Source organism: Astatotilapia calliptera, chromosome 9, assembly GCF_964374335.1.
Source record: "Astatotilapia calliptera chromosome 9, fAstCal68.1, whole genome shotgun sequence".
NCBI classification, from domain to species: Eukaryota; Metazoa; Chordata; class Actinopteri; order Cichliformes; family Cichlidae; genus Astatotilapia; species Astatotilapia calliptera.
The window spans coordinates 18842155-18860641 of NC_137430.1; the positions used below are offsets into that span (position 1 = coordinate 18842155).

General features: G+C 42.0%; 3 protein-coding genes across 10 annotated transcripts; 2 read left to right on the forward strand and 1 right to left on the reverse strand.

Moving 5' to 3' along the window:
• Positions 1-1281: 1281 nt before the first annotated feature.
• On the reverse strand, positions 1282-8243 carry ythdf3 (YTH N6-methyladenosine RNA binding protein F3). 7 transcript variants are annotated; one of them, XM_080306010.1, is made up of 6 exons: positions 7980-8243; positions 7639-7881; positions 7185-7209; positions 6903-6982; positions 5126-6790; positions 2967-3240 (listed from the first exon to the last, which is right to left on the reverse strand). In XM_080306010.1, exons 2-6 carry the CDS (start codon positions 7660-7662, stop codon positions 3109-3111), a joined length of 1926 nt encoding a protein of 641 aa, XP_080162136.1. In that variant the 5' UTR covers positions 7663-7881; positions 7980-8243; the 3' UTR covers positions 2967-3108. The 7 variants fall into 7 exon arrangements, with proteins under 7 accessions (XP_026035388.1, XP_080162135.1, XP_080162136.1 ...); XM_026179603.2 differs by lacking the exon at positions 2967-3240 and adding an exon at positions 1282-2333 and having other exon boundaries at positions 7639-8141; XM_026179604.2 differs by having other exon boundaries at positions 7639-8141.
• An 870-nt stretch (positions 8244-9113) lies between these two features.
• On the forward strand, positions 9114-13664 carry abhd10b (abhydrolase domain containing 10, depalmitoylase b). Of its 2 annotated transcripts, none has more exons than XM_026179605.2 (5): positions 9114-9272; positions 9712-9898; positions 10716-10827; positions 12649-12786; positions 12877-13664. In XM_026179605.2, exons 1-5 carry the CDS (start codon positions 9179-9181, stop codon positions 13216-13218), a joined length of 873 nt encoding a protein of 290 aa, XP_026035390.2. In that variant the 5' UTR covers positions 9114-9178; the 3' UTR covers positions 13219-13664. The 2 variants fall into 2 exon arrangements, with proteins under 2 accessions (XP_026035390.2, XP_026035391.2); XM_026179606.2 differs by having other exon boundaries at positions 9164-9332.
• A 920-nt stretch (positions 13665-14584) lies between these two features.
• tagln3b (transgelin 3b) lies at positions 14585-18273 on the forward strand. Its single transcript, XM_026179645.2, has 5 exons — positions 14585-14906; positions 15713-15944; positions 16746-16920; positions 17006-17108; positions 17198-18273. Exons 2-5 carry the CDS (start codon positions 15765-15767, stop codon positions 17337-17339), a joined length of 600 nt encoding a protein of 199 aa, XP_026035430.1. The 5' UTR covers positions 14585-14906; positions 15713-15764; the 3' UTR covers positions 17340-18273.
• Positions 18274-18487: the final 214 nt, after the last annotated feature.

Below are 18487 nucleotides of genomic sequence, written 5' to 3' on the forward strand. Positions count from 1 at the left end.
GCCTCGCCTCTGTCAGTGCGCCCCAGGGTGGCTGTGGCTACAATGTAGCTTGCCATCACCAGTGTGTGTGAATGGGTGGAAGACTGGTTGTGTAAAGCGCTTTGGGGTCCTTAGGGACTAGTGAAGCGCTATACAAATACAGGCCATTTACCATTTATTTGATTTGGCACTGTATAAATAAAATTTAATTGAACTAAACTGAATTGAAACGTCTCTCTAGTATAGCTATAAACAAGCCACAAACGCTCAAACTATGACAAGGTGCACTAACCACAAACTGACTGTTTTGGGCAGAATAACAAAGGGTTTTAATCTGCCTGTGTTTGTTAAGCTTGTTGTAATTTTTCGGTTGTCATTCTTAGTTTTGCTAAGTCTTTTTTATATCTTAAATGTGGAGTAAAAAACTAAATATTTGCACCCACAGTGTTAAGTAACTTTGGTTGGGCAAAGCAGAAGTAAATGCATTTGGTTCATTGACCTTTTAGCATTATCACAAGTAAATGAGATCATGAGCTTATCTTCAGTGTTTGATTTCATGTTGCACTAACTGAATGCTGATGCTTTAAAAGTTTGAACTCATAGTTGAGTAGTAAAGTATTTTATCTGTTATTTGTTTTCTACATGCATTTCCCTTTAGTGCAGTGGTTCTTAACCTGGGTTCGATCGAACCCTAGGGGTTCGGTGAGTCGGTCTCAGGGGTTCGGCAGAGCCTTCGCCATGACATGCATGGCTCATTTTGTGCACCAGTAAAAAAATCACATTTTATTTTTCACTAAAGAGGGGTTCAGTGAATGCGCATATGAAGCTGGTGGGGTTCGGTACCTCCAACAAGGTTAAGAACCACTGCTTTAGTGTTTTGAAGGTTTTTTTCTTTTGTGTGTATCAAGTGTTGATTGGAACACCTTTCTGAGCAGCCTGTAGCACCTGGTTTACAATGAAGCCAATCTCATACATTCCAGTGTTGGTTCTTATACTGTGCATGTGCTGTGTGATCTTAACTGACACGGTTTAGACAGGGTTCTTGCCTCGTGCATCCCTCATAAATATCCAGACATCCCTTGGCTGTTAATTTAATCATATTGTCCGACCTCTTTGAAGAATAAGCGGGAATGATGCGGAGAGTTTCTGCTACTGTACTTGTTTATTGTAAGGGGCTTTTGTGGATTTTTTTAAGATTATTGAATGCATTAAATACTGAAAAAAAAAACATTATTTATAAAGGCAGAACACAGTGTGTACACATGTTGAGGCAAATATAAGAAAAGACACAAAAAGCAGTGATTTCGCTAAACATGAGTAATTTTTATTTAGCTAGTGAGTTACCTAGAGGAGAAAACTGTCACATCCTTGCAGATGATGTCTTGCCTTTTTGGAGGAATCTCTGTCAAGTCCAGCAGGTGTTGATGTGGAGGTTCTCCCAAAAGTGCTAAGAGTTGTTGAGGACAGACAGTCGGATTGGGCCTGAGGTACGGTAGAGTACACCAACATCAGAGCTAAGACAGTCAACCATGGGGCCAGCGAAGGCCGCCGATAGTTCTAGCGCAGCAGCAGCAGCAGCTTTCTCCTCAGACAAATGCACTTCAGAATGACAGAATCACAAGGAAAAAAGGGGGTGGGTGGCAAAAAAAACCCAAAGATGTGCACTAGCCAGCACTTGCCAGCCTGCTGCATTATTGTTATCTTTTGGTACACAGAAACAAATGCAGAAAGGATGGAAACAGGTAGATGGAGGATACATCCTATGATTGGCATGATTGTGGCTGCTTCTCAATTATTTCATCCCACCTGTCAATGCCAGCCTCTGTCTGATGAGGATCAGATGGCTGAATACAGATTCAAGTACAAGACTAATTTATACATATCATATTTAATTGTCTTCCGGGCCTGATGAAGCTCATCAATATCCCAAACATTTGAGGCATTTAAAACAAAAAAGGACAAATAAGCTTGGTGAAATCATCTGACTACTCGGGTTAGTCAGTTAGTTGCTCACAAACAAAATCAAAGAAGAAGAACAAAGTTAGAGAGTTAAGGGTATTGGTAGAGGCTGCTGAGGACTCGAAAGTGCTTTAAAGACAGAGTTTTTCATTGTGGGTTACGTTCTTTTTCTTGTGAGACAGGAACACGGGGTTTGATGCACCAGTCAACGGATACAGATGAGTCCAACTATGGTCATGTTCAAGTGTTCAGATACATTGTCATCTTCAGCGGAAAGATTGCGAAAGCCTTTCCTCCTTGTCGTTAGGCAAATTTGATTTAAGGTCCTACATCGTTAGTGTTGCAGTTCTAGCAGACAGCTTGCTTGAAGGTTACGGTTTATTTCTATTGCGCTCCTAGCAAAAGAAAAAAAAAAAAAGAACAACAAAAACAGAAAGAGATCATCAGTGGATTGTACCAGAATTGGAGCAGCAAGGGAGAAAAAACAATTATTTAAAAAAAAAAAATCTAAAAAGTGCAACATCCCTTTTTTGTAATGGAATAAAGATATATTGAAGCCAAAATCATCTATATTGTCAACATGTAGATGCACTCCTGTGCACAAAGAAGTTGGGATTACACTCAGTAACACTTACACGTCAAGCCCTATAGGTCTGTCAAAAGACTAATAGTCACGATTGTCAGAGATTAAAATACAATAAAATACAGTTTTTAGAAGGCACGTATCAAAGGACTGCCTTTGAACATGTCAGCAAATCTCATTTCTTCACATACAAATTCATATGAATTCTACATATATAAGCAATACTTGACTTATGAATTAAGAGTTTAAGTAATTCTTTATAATGTGTGTTAGAAAATCGCCACAGAATAATTACCAGAGTGCATGTGTTTAAGAGTATAGTGGTTATGCAGCTTTATAAAGAAACCACCTAAATGTAAAGTTTGGCTTCCAAATATTTAAAGGTTAGTGGCAGAATACTAATACTAAAACGATGTATATATACTGTGTTAAATACTGCAATCCAGTATAAACCATACAAATACAAGCACAGCTTCACTTAAAGACATCAGAAAAATCCTGAAAGATACAAAAAAAATGGTTAATTTAAAAACAAAACAAAATCTTCTATAAACAGGGCTAAAAAGCACATACTGCTGTTTAGTGATTTATAGTTGGCATGCTGATTTATTTAAAATACACTGGCAGGCAAAGTAATCAGTCACTGAAGTAAGAAATGCCTTGAGCATTTTGGTGTTTGGTGGGGAAAATAAGTGAGACAGCAAGCGAGCGAGTGTCCTCTGTAAGACAAAGACAGAGAAAATGACTTTAGAAGACCTAAGGTATGCACTAACCAAATAACGAGCTATGTTTATACTGGCATGAGACTGAAGCAACGACACTCAGCTTGTAGTAATAACTCTAAAGCCAAGTTCCAGACAGCCATACTCAACAAAACATGAGTAATGACAAACAAATACACAAGGGTGTGTCGCAGATTTAGAAGAGTTGGTAAAGACACACTAAAATAGGTAAAATGCAAGTGGGGCATTGGAGTCAAAATAACCCCCAGAGGCTGATGGTTTTCTCCAGTTTTCAGTCGGAGTAGTGACCTCATTGAAGGTGTCCATATCAGTGCTCTGGGAAAACCACAGAGACCCAGGCCCCAGAGTAACTCTATCCCCAGTAGAGGAGCTCTTAGCACAGAAAGCTTCACAAAATGTAGTCTAGACTTGACTTATAGGTCTATATCGCTGCATGAAAAGGGGTCACATTAATTTTAAAAAAGCGTGTAATTCATTTCTTAGTAAAAAGTAGTAAGAAAAAGGGTTTTCCACCTTAATAATCAGCTAAGACTGGGAATGTATTACATGTATTACAGCTGAGTGGAATTCATCCCATCATGTTATGAGCATCCACACCACAGGAAAGGAGCTTCCCTCTGAGTATTAATCACCAAATTAGTTATGCTAATCAAATCCTGTAACAACATTTAGATCCAAAGTTACTTCTAAAGAAAACACTCTGCGAAGGTGTTTTTTGTGCAGGTAGCTGTGCTGCTTTGACACCTCTCAAAGTTCAGGAAGGATTGGCCAAACAACAGAGAACAATTAACCTTGTCAGCCTTAGGAGGCGGAGCCCTCACTCGGCCGATCCTGTCATGTAGGAGGTTAGGGATACAAAAAGCAGAACGGCGCAGGATGAAACTGGCTTTCTACTGACAGGTTGTTTTCAGAAGCCTGAAAACACTGACTTGAAATATTTATGAGAAAGTAACCCAGCGCATATTAACAAGGTCAGCTGTGAGCAGCCAATACAGCATCAATAGAGCACCAGTAGTGGGGGAGTAGGTGGAAAAGAAGGGAGTGGGTCGTGGGATGGGGTAGGTTTCTAAACGCATTAGATTAGCATACCGGTGAATCTAAGAATGGATGCAGCAGAGAGCTATCAGTGATACCATGTTGTTTGCCTTTTTGGCTGATGTTTTTCCACAGCAGCAGCCTCCCACGGAGTTTTCACTACATTTGTGGTACACCACTGTTATTACCACGGTAACATATTTTAGTTTCCCCAATGAGAAGCTTATTCTGTGCTCGTTTTTACTTACAATCTCACCGTGCATTTTTAGAATACATATTCCTGGCAAACTGCGCCGACTGTGCCGTGGCAATTTGCAGACAGTTTGTAGGCCAGGAGCTTATGTTGGTAAAGGCTAATAAAGCATGAGGAGCCAGTGGAGAGCAGGGGCTCGGTGTTCAAAGGAAGATCGGAGCCTGCGTCTGCCTTTGTCTGGCAGAAGGAATGCCAGGAATCTAGACTATTTCAGGAAAACTTAATGCATCCAGCTCCATTTGGGCAGATCGTCGCAATCTCAGCAGCATGAGATGGCTGATGAGAAATCAGTGTTTTCTTGAGCCTGCTTATGAGTAATGGTGCCATGTCAATCTGCTGACAGGCCTCTGGGAACTTCCATTTACAGCAGACTGTTCATTCAGCAACAGGATGTTACAACCTCTGAGCAGGTGGAACAAGATCAGCTGATTACAGTCTGACAACAGCCTGCAGCAGTGACTGTGTGAAAGTTAGCCTCCCTTTGAATTAAAGGGCGATAAAACTGAACTACCTTGGCACATGCAAACAAGATATTTACAGAGGACAAGGCTCTTATAGCATGTATTATCTCACCTTCCTCAGAGCCTCCTCCTCTTCCTGACGTTTCTCATAATGTGCAAAGTCATCAAAGATTGAGGTGGTATGCTTGTAAGTGGCGATAACTTTAAGCACTTGTTTGGCCTTCTCCAGAGGCACTTCCTGAGTGTCCCTGGAGTTGGTCACTGGCTTGTTGTCATTGTTCTCCAGCCGGATGTGACGCAGCTGGTTGTTGGGCACGTCTTTGATGAAAATCCACTTTACCTCAAACTTGCCCTTCCACTTATCCTGAGACCAGACGCCTGCATAGGCATTGTAGTCCACCGGTGAGCGCATTTCAGCTACGCCACAAAAGTGCCCACTGCCGTTGACACTGAACAACAAGTACAGGGGCCCCTTGTTGCCCAGGGAGCGGTAAGCACCATCCAGGCGCTTGTTGCCATGTTCTGTACTGCACCAGATAGAGTACTTGATTGAGCGGTGGATGTCATCTTCTGAATAGCTCTTGATAATGAAAACGCGCCCATTTTTCAAGTTCCAGTCAAAGTCTTTGGGGTTGTAGTTGTTGAGGGCACGAAGTTTCTCCAGCACTGGGTGCACTTCTCCAGAGCAAGGGGAGGCACTCGGTGGGATTCCAACACAAAGACCAAAGCCCTCGCCACGGTTCCTCGGAGCCACCCAGCGGTTAGGGGGCGGGCCAGGTTGTTGGGGTGGTTGCTGATGAAGAGGCTGAGGGGGTTGGGAAGGAAGGTGCAGGTGTGGTGGACCAGGGGGCAGAGGCTGGGGGTGTTGAGGGGACTGGAGAGACTGGAGTTGGAAGGGTTGGTGTTGGTGTTGGTGTTGGTGCTGGTGCTGGTGCTGAGGCTGAGGGGGTAAAGGGTTCTGCAGTAAGGGCTGTGGCTGACCAAGGAGAGGCTGCTGCACCAGAGGCTGGGGGGGCATCATAGTCTGAGCTAATGGGGGCTTGTTCAGAGAGCCCTTATCATCCCAAGTACCAATGTTCATATTGTGCTTTATAGGGGGTGGGGGAATAGCGGCGCCTCCCCCTATCCCCATGTTGGCTTTGGGTTTGACCTTGGGTTGTGGTTTGGCCGGCTTCTTGGCAATAGCTGCCCAGGAAGCGGGTTTAGGTGCAGAGGAGCTGACAGACGGAGGGAGGTTGCTGGCCGACATGCTGCTCATACCTGCTGTGCCTCCTAAAGGTGAGCCCACAGTTTTGGTGACAGCTGCCACCATGTCTGTACCCAGCTTTAGCCCCGTCATACCCTGCTCAATGCTGCTCAGCACCGGGACCTTACTGAGCTGGGTGTCGCTTCCAAAGCCCGCCTGTCCGTCCGTGATGGCTCGACCCAGCGAGCTCGGGGCGTACCCATAGCTATTGCTGTAGACTGAGCTCTGTGTGGACTGGCCCTGAGAGACACTAGTACCCCAGGTGGAAAAGTCTGCATTGCCCGGAAAAAAGTTGAAGCCGTGCTGCCCAAGGAAGGGAGGGGTGTTTCCCAGGGCACCCGGTTGACTGAAAACACCATCAGGGATGAAGTGTGGCTCGCCATTGCTCATCTGTCCATAGGTAGTTAAGTAGGGCATAGGTGGGTCTCCTGCTGTGGACCAAGCAGCCTCCCCCAGAGAGTAAGGGAAACCAATGGATGGAGCATAGTAGCTGGGCATGTAGGGATCAGACATTGGTGGATAGCTGTTACTCTGTGTGGCCAAAAAGAAAGTCACAGGTTATACAGAGTGACAACAAACAAGCAAGAAAATTCTGTGTGCAAGTCATTTGTCCATAATACATGGTACTCGTGTGCCTCCTTACCTGATTTGTCTGGCCGCTTAGGTAAGGCTCAAAATCATCATCATTTACACCATCCTTTTGATGCATTGATCCGTTTTGCACTAAGATCAGAAACAAGGGACATTCAATACGAGAAATTCAGAAAGAAAGATGTAATCAGAAACATTTTACTCACAGGTTTTCAGCAGCTAAAGTAAACAAGGCTAACATAAATAAGCTGCAGTTTTGAATAGCATGGTAGCTAATTGGACATGAAAACAGCCTGCAGTGCCACACTGGAAACGCCACAGTATAAAGCCTTACCTTTATTTCCTTGTCCTTTAGGTCTCTGAGGAAAAAATACATAAAAAAAAAGAAAAAAAAGAAATGAGACTAGTATCAGATCACGACAGGAAACAAGAAACACACGCACACTGACAGAGCAGGCTGTATCCCTACATAAATAAATATATAAGTCGACGATCCAGTCAACCTCAGGCTGAAGCATCAGCCCGGATGCTAACATTTACAGGTTGCTTCGTATTATTGACCGGATGTCAAACGCTCTGACATCCAGTAAACGGTGCCGCATTGGCAAACCCACCCGGCTACAGCTAGAGTTGATTAGTAGTACAGTCGGCCTACATTACAGCTAATAGCTATCACACATCAAAGACTTTGGTGCCTGTTTGCCGAGCCAGATCAAACTGTTGTCGGCAAAGTTTCATTCCGCAGCACCGCTAAATCCGTAGCACCGTTCCGCTTCCGACACACGAACCTGATCGACGGTGGTCGCAGACATCCTCCAGGAACCGAAACTGATGGCTGTTTGTGAGACTGTCCACGGCTTCCTCTCTCTCCCTCTCTGCACTTTGGTGCTTTGCTGGCTCGTCTCTTCGATTGTCCAATCACTCTGTTAACGTTACAAGGCGGCGTTTTTTCCCTTTTCCTTTCCTCCTGCCGTGTTCAGATCCTGACGACGATTCGCTGCTTTTGGCTGTTACAAACGGCGACTTTGTGTCTGCGGAGAGGGCGTCAGTTAACGTGTCCGATCCTGCCACAGATGGTGTTTATCAGTCAAGCCCAAACTGACTAGTGCCTTACTGGAATATCCCTTACCATATTCCACAATGGCGGATAGGCTTTTTACTCCCGCTTCCGTTCCGTTCTGCTGCTCCGTGACCTTCCGCCTGTGACGCTCTGAGTCATGTTACAAACTGACACTTCACATGACGGTCACAACAACTTCTCGGCTACCATGTCCGCAGCAGTGTCACCCCCTCTGTTACCCCTACTCACAGTAAAATAGGCACACTGCTTCACTGATTGTAGCTTAGCGCGCATCTGCTAACCCCGAGCACTGGATGCATGCGTGAAACCCGCATAGAAACGTTAATAAGTAGTACATTTACTAGTTTTCATAGTATTCTGTTACTCTTATGTTATATTTTCTTTTTTGGCATGTGACTTCTGTTATATTATTTAATATTAAATATATTAAAATAAATCAAACATGATGCATGACACTGCACAAACACTTTTAAAAAACCACTATAAAACTACAACATGAAAGATGATATTTACTCATAAATAAAGGCAGTATTGCTCACAACAGCTATTTTGATTTGCTTGATTTGCGTTGCTTATTTAATTTGTGATCTTTTTCTTAAATATATACGTAATATAATACATAGTTGTATGTAAAGAGACCTCACTGTTTGTTTTTATGTGTGCTTTTTTGTTTTCTATTTTTCTGTAGTTATTAAGTTGAATACATGTGTGCACTACAGGTTTGATGCACACTGATGATTATTATTATTATCTATTTAGTCTTTTTTTTAACAACTTAATGCGTTTTGAGCTAGTATTACTAAGTCTGAGTGTTGCTGTCAGTTCAGTGAATGCACTTAAGAATTAAAGAGTGACCAAAAGGGGCTTTTGGTTACAGTATGCTTGTTTTAGAGAAATAATAACAAACTTCATTTTAAAGATTTTTTTTTTCGTGATTGCCAAGATGAAGAAGCTTTACTGCACTGGTGCAGGTGACGACATTTTCCCAAGTATTCCACTTTAATAGCCTTTTGAGGTACCCCCTACCCACCCAAATGTGTAAATGTCTACATTTTCTTTCTTCATTATACTTTTAGTGCAAGTTTAATGCGTGGCTTTTATTGCTAAGGCAGTATATTTCCACTGAAGTAAAGGAATGTAGTACAGCACGCAATGTACATCTACTTTGAACTACAACTGTTGTGCGGCTTGAAACAAGACTCGCGGCTCCAACTCTCGCGATATTTCCTCAGTGGTCTCGGAGCAGTATGGCAGCCGTCGCGCTGAGGTCTTGCCGCAGAGGACTTTCGCAGATTTTAAGCAATGGGGGGCTCGCAGCTCTGTCTTCAAAGCGTCTGGAAGGTTTGTTGAGGTGTCCTCTTATGGCAGGAACACTTGGTAACGTTCGTGTGTCTTACAGAGGTATTTAAACACGTCGGAGGGGGTGTGGCTCGCACAGACTGCGTCGTCCTAAAAATATTTTAGGACATGAACGGCGAAATGTTAACTCTCGGAATGCTTTTGCGCCATTTTTGGTCAAATTTGGTAGAATTTCTAAAATGCTTAGAAAGCTAATTACACTCGCTTGAGTAAATCGCTGCTATGTTCCATCGATGTGAAAGAAATGCCCATGCTCTTGCATCGAGATGAGCTTGATCCTACGCGGGGCATGACATGTGTCCAGCAAAGTTCGCAAAACTGAGCGAAAATTCTGTACAGGGAGTCATTAATGTAACAAATCCAATATCAATAAATAATATTCAATGTCAATAAATAACAAAACTAATGTTCTGTGAAACAGAACCCAGGAGGCACAAATCTTCGGTTCAGTATGCTTCACGACCAGATCTCCCAAAGCTGGCCTACAGAAGAGTGAAGGGAAAGAGCCCAGGTGTGGTTTTCCTCCCAGGTTATGGCTCCAACATGAATGGACAGAAAGCTGAGGCGCTGGAAGAGTTCTGTAGGTCACTGGGACACTCATACCTCAGGTAAGTTATCCAAACATATCACTCTGAGAGAGAAGCCCGATGCTGAGCATGGCATTAAATCAAGTTTGACTGTGTTTAGCTTTATTTTTTAATCCAAAGCGAGCTATAGGACTGCAAGAGGCACAAATGAAATAAATGAATTGGGGGGGAAACCCATCATCCAACTGATATAGAATTAAAAATAGAGAAATTTGATCTGCAAACAAGAATCAAGTGACCAATAAGTACAGCTGCGTTGTCTTTTAATGTGTTTGTTAATGTTGAAGTTAATAGAGGAAAACACCTCTATATGTAGGAGAGTATTAAAAATATGCTGTTGCTATACGGTGTTTTTGTTTGCACACAATATCAATATACTGTAACTGAGACTTTTTTTTTGCTGGGATGCATCTTTTATATTAGCTGAAACCAAAACAAGATCTAGTAAGTAAACTGAAAACCAAAAGTATTATAGCTATATGGAAATATATATAGATTAATTGATAGATTTAATTAATCCCACACTGGGGAAATTCACTTGTTACAGTAGAACAAATGTCAGGAAGAAAAAAAAGTGAGTTAGAGTTATATGATGGAAAGAAAAATGAATAGTTGTCTGTTAAAGCACGGAGGAATGAATTGATGAATAATTTAATTATCCTAAAAATACCGCCACCTTTCATCGTGTGAAGTCTGAAGTTCCTGGTTAATCAAGTGGCTCCAGTTCTGAACAATAAGAGGCTTGTTAGGTCGCATAAACTTGTCTGTAGCCTTGTATGACTTGCCATTGTTTTAGCTTCAGATATTCACCCACTTTGTGCTATTTGTGGTTTTCCAGGTTTGATTACACAGGACATGGAGCCTCAGGAGGTGTGCTATCAGAAGGAACTATTGGTACCTGGAAAAAAGATGTCCTTTTTGTGTTGGATGAGTTGGCAGAGGGGCCACAGGTAAATATTTCCTAGGCTAATTCCATTGCTAGTTAGAGGAGGTAAGTAATCAGTCAAGTTATGTAAATTTTGAACGGCAGGCTTGGTCATTGGTCCTGCATTAAGATTATCAGGTTCCTGAGAATAATCCTCAAAGGTTTTCATTAGACCAGTAATATCAGACAAACAAATATATGAAACCTTGAAAATAAGGACCTAAATGCAATAGAGCTTCAATCATTTCTTCAATTTGTTAAATTGCAACTATGTTGTTTTTAATAACCTACAGGTAAGTAATGCATCATCACGTTTCAGTGTATTTGAAGTTGGCAATTACCAGAGTCAGTCTGTCTTCTGGCAACATTTATAGTAGGTTTTACCAGAAATGCAGGTATGCTTGCCAATCTCATTTTGCTGCAAAAATAAATAAATAAAGATAATTTTATCTTGTGGGATAAAACAAATATTGATAAAAGGAGGTGATTATTTTATTCTAGTATTCAGCATATTGCAAAAATATTAAATAGACAAATAATGTCATGTCGTGAGCAAAGTATTGTGGTAGTATAGTAGTAGTCCCACTTCTATACTTATGCACATGCACATTTGTGATGCGCAATGAGTCTCCTGCAGCGTAAACTACATTTTGGGGGAGAGGAGGGAGCCGCAGGAGACCCAGCGTGCTAAGTAAGGATATTGTTGAGCTACATACGTGTTGAAAATTTGACCCACTGACTCCATTGACGATGCACAATCCTGTAAATGTTTTTTTTTTTTTAAATGAGGATGAGTCTCATTTTAGGCTGGGAAGTTGTGGGGTCTTTCACTGACAGTGCTGGGTTTATGTCTGATTACCAATGATCCTTAAAATAAAGCTTGAGACGGTATGATACAGAAGCTGATTGGACCTGCAGGTGGTCAGAGGGCAACAGAAACAGCAGAAGTGATGGGAGCAGTGCGTGGCTCCGCAAGAGGATACAATTAAGCAGTACAGGACTCCAGTGAAAGCTTTATTTTTAATTTTTTTCACATGACTGTAGACCGATAAAACGCATACAAAATACACACAACAAAATACCTAAAATAAGTTGACATATGCACATGACATGCAAAATATTCCCCAATTCAAAACCTAAAGAATATCTTATTGTCCTCTACTGAAAAATTCTGATCTTATAAATGTACAAAAATATTCATAAGGTCAGTTGCTGAGCACGGCATTTCTGCTGCTGCATTGAAAACCCTTCCCTAGAGTCTGTGTGCTGGAGGCTTCAAATCTCTACATTTACGTGTAAGCTGCATACTCAGCCATAGCTGGCAGTAGCCACAGCTACTTGTAATGTCCTGAAATTCTGCTGTTGTTGAAGGTGGACGCGGAGAAAATCTCCCCTTTTACCAGATGAATCTGAAAATAGCCTTCTAGTGTCAAACTCAGCACTTAACGTTATTCTGCACAGTGAATCCAAAGCTAACAAGTAAAGGCAAAACAGGGCTGGGAGCAGGTTTAGTGACACCTCAATGGGTGCATTTAAAATTCTCATTTGCAGTAACTAAACTGGGTTCATGAGCGAATCAATAACAGAGATGTAAAACCTTCCTAAATTCTACCTCCAGTGTTGCTTTTCCCCCTCATTTCACCAGAAGATGGCACTGTTGCCACATTTATACCACAGCTTTTGTTTTCAACCGTTCTACTGCATGAATGTGTGGTTTCTTAAAAATGTTTGAAGTGAGGTATCCAAGTTTGTTTTGTTTTTTTTTGTTTGTTTTGGGGGTTTTGTTTTTTTTTACCAACTATCAGTTGAGCTATATTTAATTTGTGGTGTTTTTGCCATCTTGTAGATACTGGTTGGTTCCAGTATAGGTGGTTGGCTTATGCTGCTGGCAGCCATTGCCAGACCAGAGAAGACAGCTGCACTGGTGGGCATCTCCACTGCCGCTGATCATGTTGTCACAGCGTTCAACTCTCTTCCGCTGGAGGTGAGAATATAAAATAGAATAACATGTGTAATTATTTTTTGTTTTAAATATTTTCTCATCTAAGTGTGATATTTCTGTGTTCAAATGCAGACACGCAAGGAGTTTGAGGCCAAGGGGGAGTGGACTATACCCACCAAACACATGGAGGAGGGTGTTTACAAGTTTAACATGGACTTTTTGCGTGAGGCAGAAAATCACTGTGTTCTCCAGAGTCCCATCCCCATTACCTGCCCCGTGCGGCTCATTCATGGGCTCAAAGACGAGGATGTCCCCTGGCACATCTCCATGCAGGTTGCAGAGCGTGTCCTCAGCTCCGACGTGGACGTCATCCTCCGACGACATGGCCAGCACCGCATGTCTGACAAGGACGACATCAAGCTTATGGTCTACACCATTGACGATCTCATCGATAAGCTGACCACTATGGTCTGAGTAAGGAATAGGAAAGTGAGCCAGAGATGTTCCTAAGATTAAAAGATAATGACTTTGTTAACTGGGAAGTCAACCCTCAAGGATATTACCAAACAACGGCATGTTGCACCGCCAAATATGACCTTTTATCCATCTATGTTTTTCATCCCGTACTTCATCATGTCAACATGTTGGAAAATTGAAAACTATATTGTAAGGGAGCCCTCCTGCTAGCTGTTCCCTTGTATCTTCAGGTTGCATTTGTATGTGCTCCAGGTTATTGTATCAAGTGTTACGTTTGGTAAGCCGTTCTTAGGTCTGCCATTGCTGCTGTCTCTGCCGTTGTTCTTACTGTTTGGCTGTCTCTTCCCCTCCTTCCCTCCTCCATCTTTACTTAGAAACACAGTTTTCCTGTGCCTTTTTAATCACTTTTCACCCGTTTTGGCTAATAAAACCTTTGCACACTAGAGTGCAGGTCTCAAGTCTGTGAAAGTGCACACACAGATAACACAAGCAACATTATGTGGCGACAAAGAGCAACTGAAAGCTGCATTCAGGTGCATTCAGAATAAATTGCACTGGGAGATATTAGTTGGAAAATATAGTTTATTCAGAGTCGGAGAGGATTTTTATCTATATATTTGTCTAACTGGGGAAAATACAAAAAGTCACACCCGAACGTATATCAGCACCATTACTAAGTAGGGTTAAGAATATAGTGATACTTGTACAATGTAAATTGTCAGTGCGAGCAGAAACCAAGAGTTTTTGGTTTCTTTGTATTTGCACAACATTTCTGTTACATAACTCCGGCCTGCTGAAAGGAGCCACTGAGCTGTTGATTATTAACATGTAACTGGCCACTGGGTGCTCTATGCTCAATGGGGTGAAACCAACCACTTAGGAGCTCTCAGGTCCACATAACTGCAGCAGTGACCTTTAACTTATGGCTGAGCTGGGTATCCAGTCATCTGGCATGCTTAAACTAAACTCAGATGTCAGCTTGTGACTGTATTAATAAATTACATTTACTGTGTTGCTCCTGCTTGGACAGAAGTGTCCCATATTTTAGTTATGTTACCGTGTAGCTGGATCAAGTAAAAAAGAACACTGTTCAAGTTGAACCATGGTGCTCATCCAAGATAAAGCTCAAATTCAATTAGCTATAATGAATGGGTCCCAGTGCTGAAATCAAACAGTCTCTGCACTGTGCAGAAACCCAGGAGGTAGACCAGCACTTTAAAGAACACAACATAGACAACTGTTGTTGAGCAAGTCAGTGTAGCTGCCAACTGATCAGCTATGATGAAATAAAAGAGGATTATCTTGTTTGCTGTGATCTCCATCTACTATTGCCTTAAAGTCGCAGGCGGTAGTTCAAAGATTTGATTTGACACCATCATGTGCCTCTGCTTTGACGAGGATCCGTTCAATGCCGAATGAGCTGAGCGTGCACTACAGTGACCACTATCCTGGAGCGCAGTCACGTCGCAGTCTGTGCTGAGAGTGACTCTGGGGACACCTCCCGGGGGAGCTGCCATATAAAACCAGTGGCTCGCTCCTCCCGGACAAAGTGAGGTCCAGCCTCGTGCCATCAGCACGGATGCTTCAGCACTTCAGCATCCTCAGCCTCAGCTCAGCTTTAGCTCAGCGGAATTAACGCATCGGATACGGGACGAATCTGACCTTTCTCCCTGCTGTCCTCAGTAGTAAGTGCATCATTGCTTTTCACCCCCTCGATAAAAACGCTGTGAGTGCATGACTTTTGCAGCATATAATGCATATATGCAAACAATGCGGCGTCACGGCTGCCATGTGAGCTTTGGACGGCTCCCTTTCTGTTTTAACAAGCTGCAGAATGCGTAGCAATGTGGCATGGTGTTATCAGGTAACGGGACTTTATGTTTCATGCATTACATTTAAGTTTACTGCGCACTTTGTGAACGATGCAGTGAACGGCAGGTGATGTATTCCCAAAACGCTTATGCGTAAAAGGGGACTGACGTAATTAAATTAAACTCTATTGCAGCTAAAAATAGCGCAACGTGAACTTCTGTATATTGTTGGAAGCTCCCTTTTAAAAATGAAAAAAAAAAGGATATAAACTTTTCGTGAAAATACATTTGATTATTTAATTTGCGTCATGTTGCCTGCGCGGAGGTTATACTTGAACGGACATCAAGTACAGCGCATCTTTGCGCTCGGTGTGCCGGAAACGGGATTCATCGTTGCCATAGCAATAAGAGGGCTTGTCCGTGTTCTGGGCGGCAGTGAGAGGACCACACCCATTCTGTGCTAGAGGCTCCAAAGATGTCTCTGGGTGGACCGATGGATGGGAAGCGAGACGTGTGCTGATGTGGCTTTTATCTAAACATTAACATTTTGTTTTATTTAAAAGAATATTGTAACCAATATGGGAAATTGATTTAGATCAGACAAAATGGTAACATAAAATATAACATGAGAAGATTGCACTGGTGCAATGATTGATGATGAAATCGTTTGTTCTCTTCAGGCAAATTGCACACTGCATAGAAAATATATACTAGATTCCTGGGAGACCCACAATGGCAAACAGAGGGCCCAGTTACGGACTGAGTCGAGAGGTGCAGGAGAAGATTGAGCAGAAGTATGATCCTGACCTGGAGCAAAGGTTGGTCGATTGGATAATTGCACAGTGCGGAGGAAACCTGGAGAAACCACAGCCGGGAAAGCAGAACTTCCAGAAATGGCTGATGGATGGAACAGTGAGTGTCTGCAGCATAGTTTTCTGCTTGAAATAGAAGCTAGCCTTAAATAATTTAGGATAGCTCTGTGAGATTTAAAGAGCTCAAGGTTGGCAAAAGTCTAAAAAAAAAGTTTTTTAAATTTTTTATATACTAAAAATATAAAATATAAATATATTAATATTCTCTTTTTATTAGAATTTCTTTATGTACTATTGGCTAAGTTGCAATTAGGTTGTTAAAAGAATACTTGTGTTTTGTGTTATTGATAAGTCACTGATAGCAAACGGCAGTTTGAAAATTGCTAACTACTATGGCTATACTGATCTCTGTAAGCCTCTGATTTAAAAACTCCTCTATCTTCACAGTGAAGATGCTTACCAGTGCACCCTTCACTTTGCTGTCTTTTGCCATGCTCTTTAGCTGACTAATGCTAAAAAAAAAATACTTAGAGAAAACAATCATATGACGCAGATACATCAATTTATGACCTAATAATTAACTCTAGAGATAAGAGTGTAATGCAATCAGAGGCCATTGCATGTTCACAGCAAAGTGACTCAGACTTTTTGTGAATTAGAAGACACTCTTCCTCTCCAGAGACCACACTTCTTCTCGAAATTAAGCTGTTACTAAAGTACAAATTGGAAAGGGAAGATAAGACTACAACCCAGAATAAAAATGTCCATATTAGATTAGGCGTGTCAAATGACAATGTCTTTGGGTGAGCTATTCCTTTAAGAACCATGAGTCATTAGTATGGTATGGTCAGTATGTCGGTTGATGACAGTCAATGCAGATTCCTGACCTCTTTTGTCCCAGATTCTCTGTAGACTCATCAACAGCCTTTATCCGAGGGGGAAGGAACCCATCAAAAAGATCCCAGAGTCTCAGATGGCCTTTAAACAAATGGAGAAGATCTCCCAGTTCCTGCAAGCCGCAGAAGCTTATGGAGTCACAACCACTGACGTCTTTCAAACTGTAGATCTCTGGGAGGGTAAACTCTATCTTCTGATGCAGTCATGTTTACTCTATTTAATAGTCACCAGATGATTTACAAAATGTTTACAATCTGGCTACAGGAAAAGACATGGCAGCAGTCCAAAGGACCCTAATGGCTCTGGGGAGTTTGGCTGTCACCAAAGACGACGGTCAATACAGAGGCGATAGAGACTGGTTCCACAGGTGGATACACAGCGAAGCAAAACAAAAAGAACTCAATATCTTCACAACTGCACAGCTAATCCTGTAACCATATTGCTGTTTCTATTCAGGAAAGCCCAGGGGTACCGAAGAGAATTCACCGACGAGCAGCTACGCCAAGGACAGAGTTTAATTGGCCTCCAAATGGGCAGCAACCGTGGGGCTTCCCAGTCTGGTATGACAGGCTATGGCATGCACCGTCAGATCATGTAGACCCATTACTACCCTTGCTGTTCTGCTTCCAGACCTTACTCTCTCCTAACACCACAAATATTGTAGCCCCAAAAACCTTCCTAAGCTTCGTAGCACCTGCCACGTTAACCTCAGTTTCCCTGAAAGTGCTGCTTTTTCCAGACAGTGTTTTATTCACACTTTGAAAAAAATGATGTCAGATGCTGTAGCTCTCCTTCTTTGGACTCTCCTTCCCTTCCTCTCTCCCAGGATCTCACGTGCTGTTTCCTAACTATCACTCTTAACTCCATTTGGTTACTTTTCAGGTCCAGATGTTTACTTTACATGGAACTCAGTGTTTCAGCATCGGTTTAGTCTTGCAAAGTGTTTAAATAAAATCTCTATACAATGCAAGTCATCAGAGTTGTACATATATTTACGGAAGTACTGTAAGCCACTGTTAGAGCATGCCGTATGCTATGCATTTTTAATTATCGACACATTACATTTCTTTGCTTGTTTTAGGATGGCTACTGTTACCCTGTAATTATTTAGCCTTAAACCTAATGGAACTTAATGACTGACGATGTCTCTGCTATCTTGTCTGAAGACTTGTTGCAGTATCCTCTGTAACCAAATCAACCTCACGTGGTGCCTGGTTATGGGACTACAAAGACTGGGTCCTGATATACTGGCCTCAAATTATAAATGAGAGTCATTCATTCTGAGCCATGCCCTTGTTATTTGTTTGTTAGATTACATATTGTACTGTGTCTCTTTTGTGCGCAACAAGCAAGTAAATGTGCAGTAGCCAACATGTACAACAGTGGACTTTTCATCTCTGATGCCAGTTGATTACACTGCTTGAATGTGCCCTTTTATGTGTATTATATTTTTAAAATATATTTATATCTGGAAGCCTGTAAGAAGAATTATTTAAAAAAAATAAAAAATAAAATAAAGTACACTATGATAAGAGGTATTTGTGTCAGTTTTTACAAAGCAAAAGTTGAGCAACTGCTGTGTACTCAGGGTGTTGGGTGAATTTTTCTTTCCCCCGTTATCTTGGTTTTATGTTCCAGCTCCTCCCTCATGCCCATCCCTCTCTTCTCTGCTCACTGTACACAATCTAATAAAGCATATGCTGTGCAGCATAATGATTAGGCTGCTTGTTTCTGATTCAAGCCTGT

What these genes read in the sequence shown, in the direction of transcription:
- ythdf3 (XM_080306008.1), bottom strand. Translation starts at nt 7,386, where the DNA reads ATGTTAGCATCCGGGCTGATGCTTCAGCCTGAGGTTGACTGGATCGTC. An exon ending in TAAAGGACAAGGAAATAAAG is followed by an intron (nt 6,983 to 7,184) that starts GTAAGGCTTTAT and finishes TTCTGATCTTAG; the next exon opens with TGCAAAACGGATCAATGCAT. An exon ending in AGGAGGAGGCTCTGAGGAAG is followed by an intron (nt 3,241 to 5,125) that starts GTGAGATAATAC and finishes TTTGTCTTACAG; the next exon opens with AGGACACTCGCTCGCTTGCT.
- abhd10b (XM_026179606.2), top strand. Translation starts at nt 9,179, where the DNA reads ATGGCAGCCGTCGCGCTGAGGTCTTGCCGCAGAGGACTTTCGCAGATT. An exon ending in AGTTGGCAGAGGGGCCACAG is followed by an intron (nt 10,828 to 12,648) that starts GTAAATATTTCC and finishes GCCATCTTGTAG; the next exon opens with ATACTGGTTGGTTCCAGTAT. An exon ending in TCAACTCTCTTCCGCTGGAG is followed by an intron (nt 12,787 to 12,876) that starts GTGAGAATATAA and finishes GTTCAAATGCAG; the next exon opens with ACACGCAAGGAGTTTGAGGC.
- tagln3b (XM_026179645.2), top strand. Translation starts at nt 15,765, where the DNA reads ATGGCAAACAGAGGGCCCAGTTACGGACTGAGTCGAGAGGTGCAGGAG. An exon ending in AATGGCTGATGGATGGAACA is followed by an intron (nt 15,945 to 16,745) that starts GTGAGTGTCTGC and finishes CTTTTGTCCCAG; the next exon opens with ATTCTCTGTAGACTCATCAA. An exon ending in AACTGTAGATCTCTGGGAGG is followed by an intron (nt 16,921 to 17,005) that starts GTAAACTCTATC and finishes ATCTGGCTACAG; the next exon opens with GAAAAGACATGGCAGCAGTC.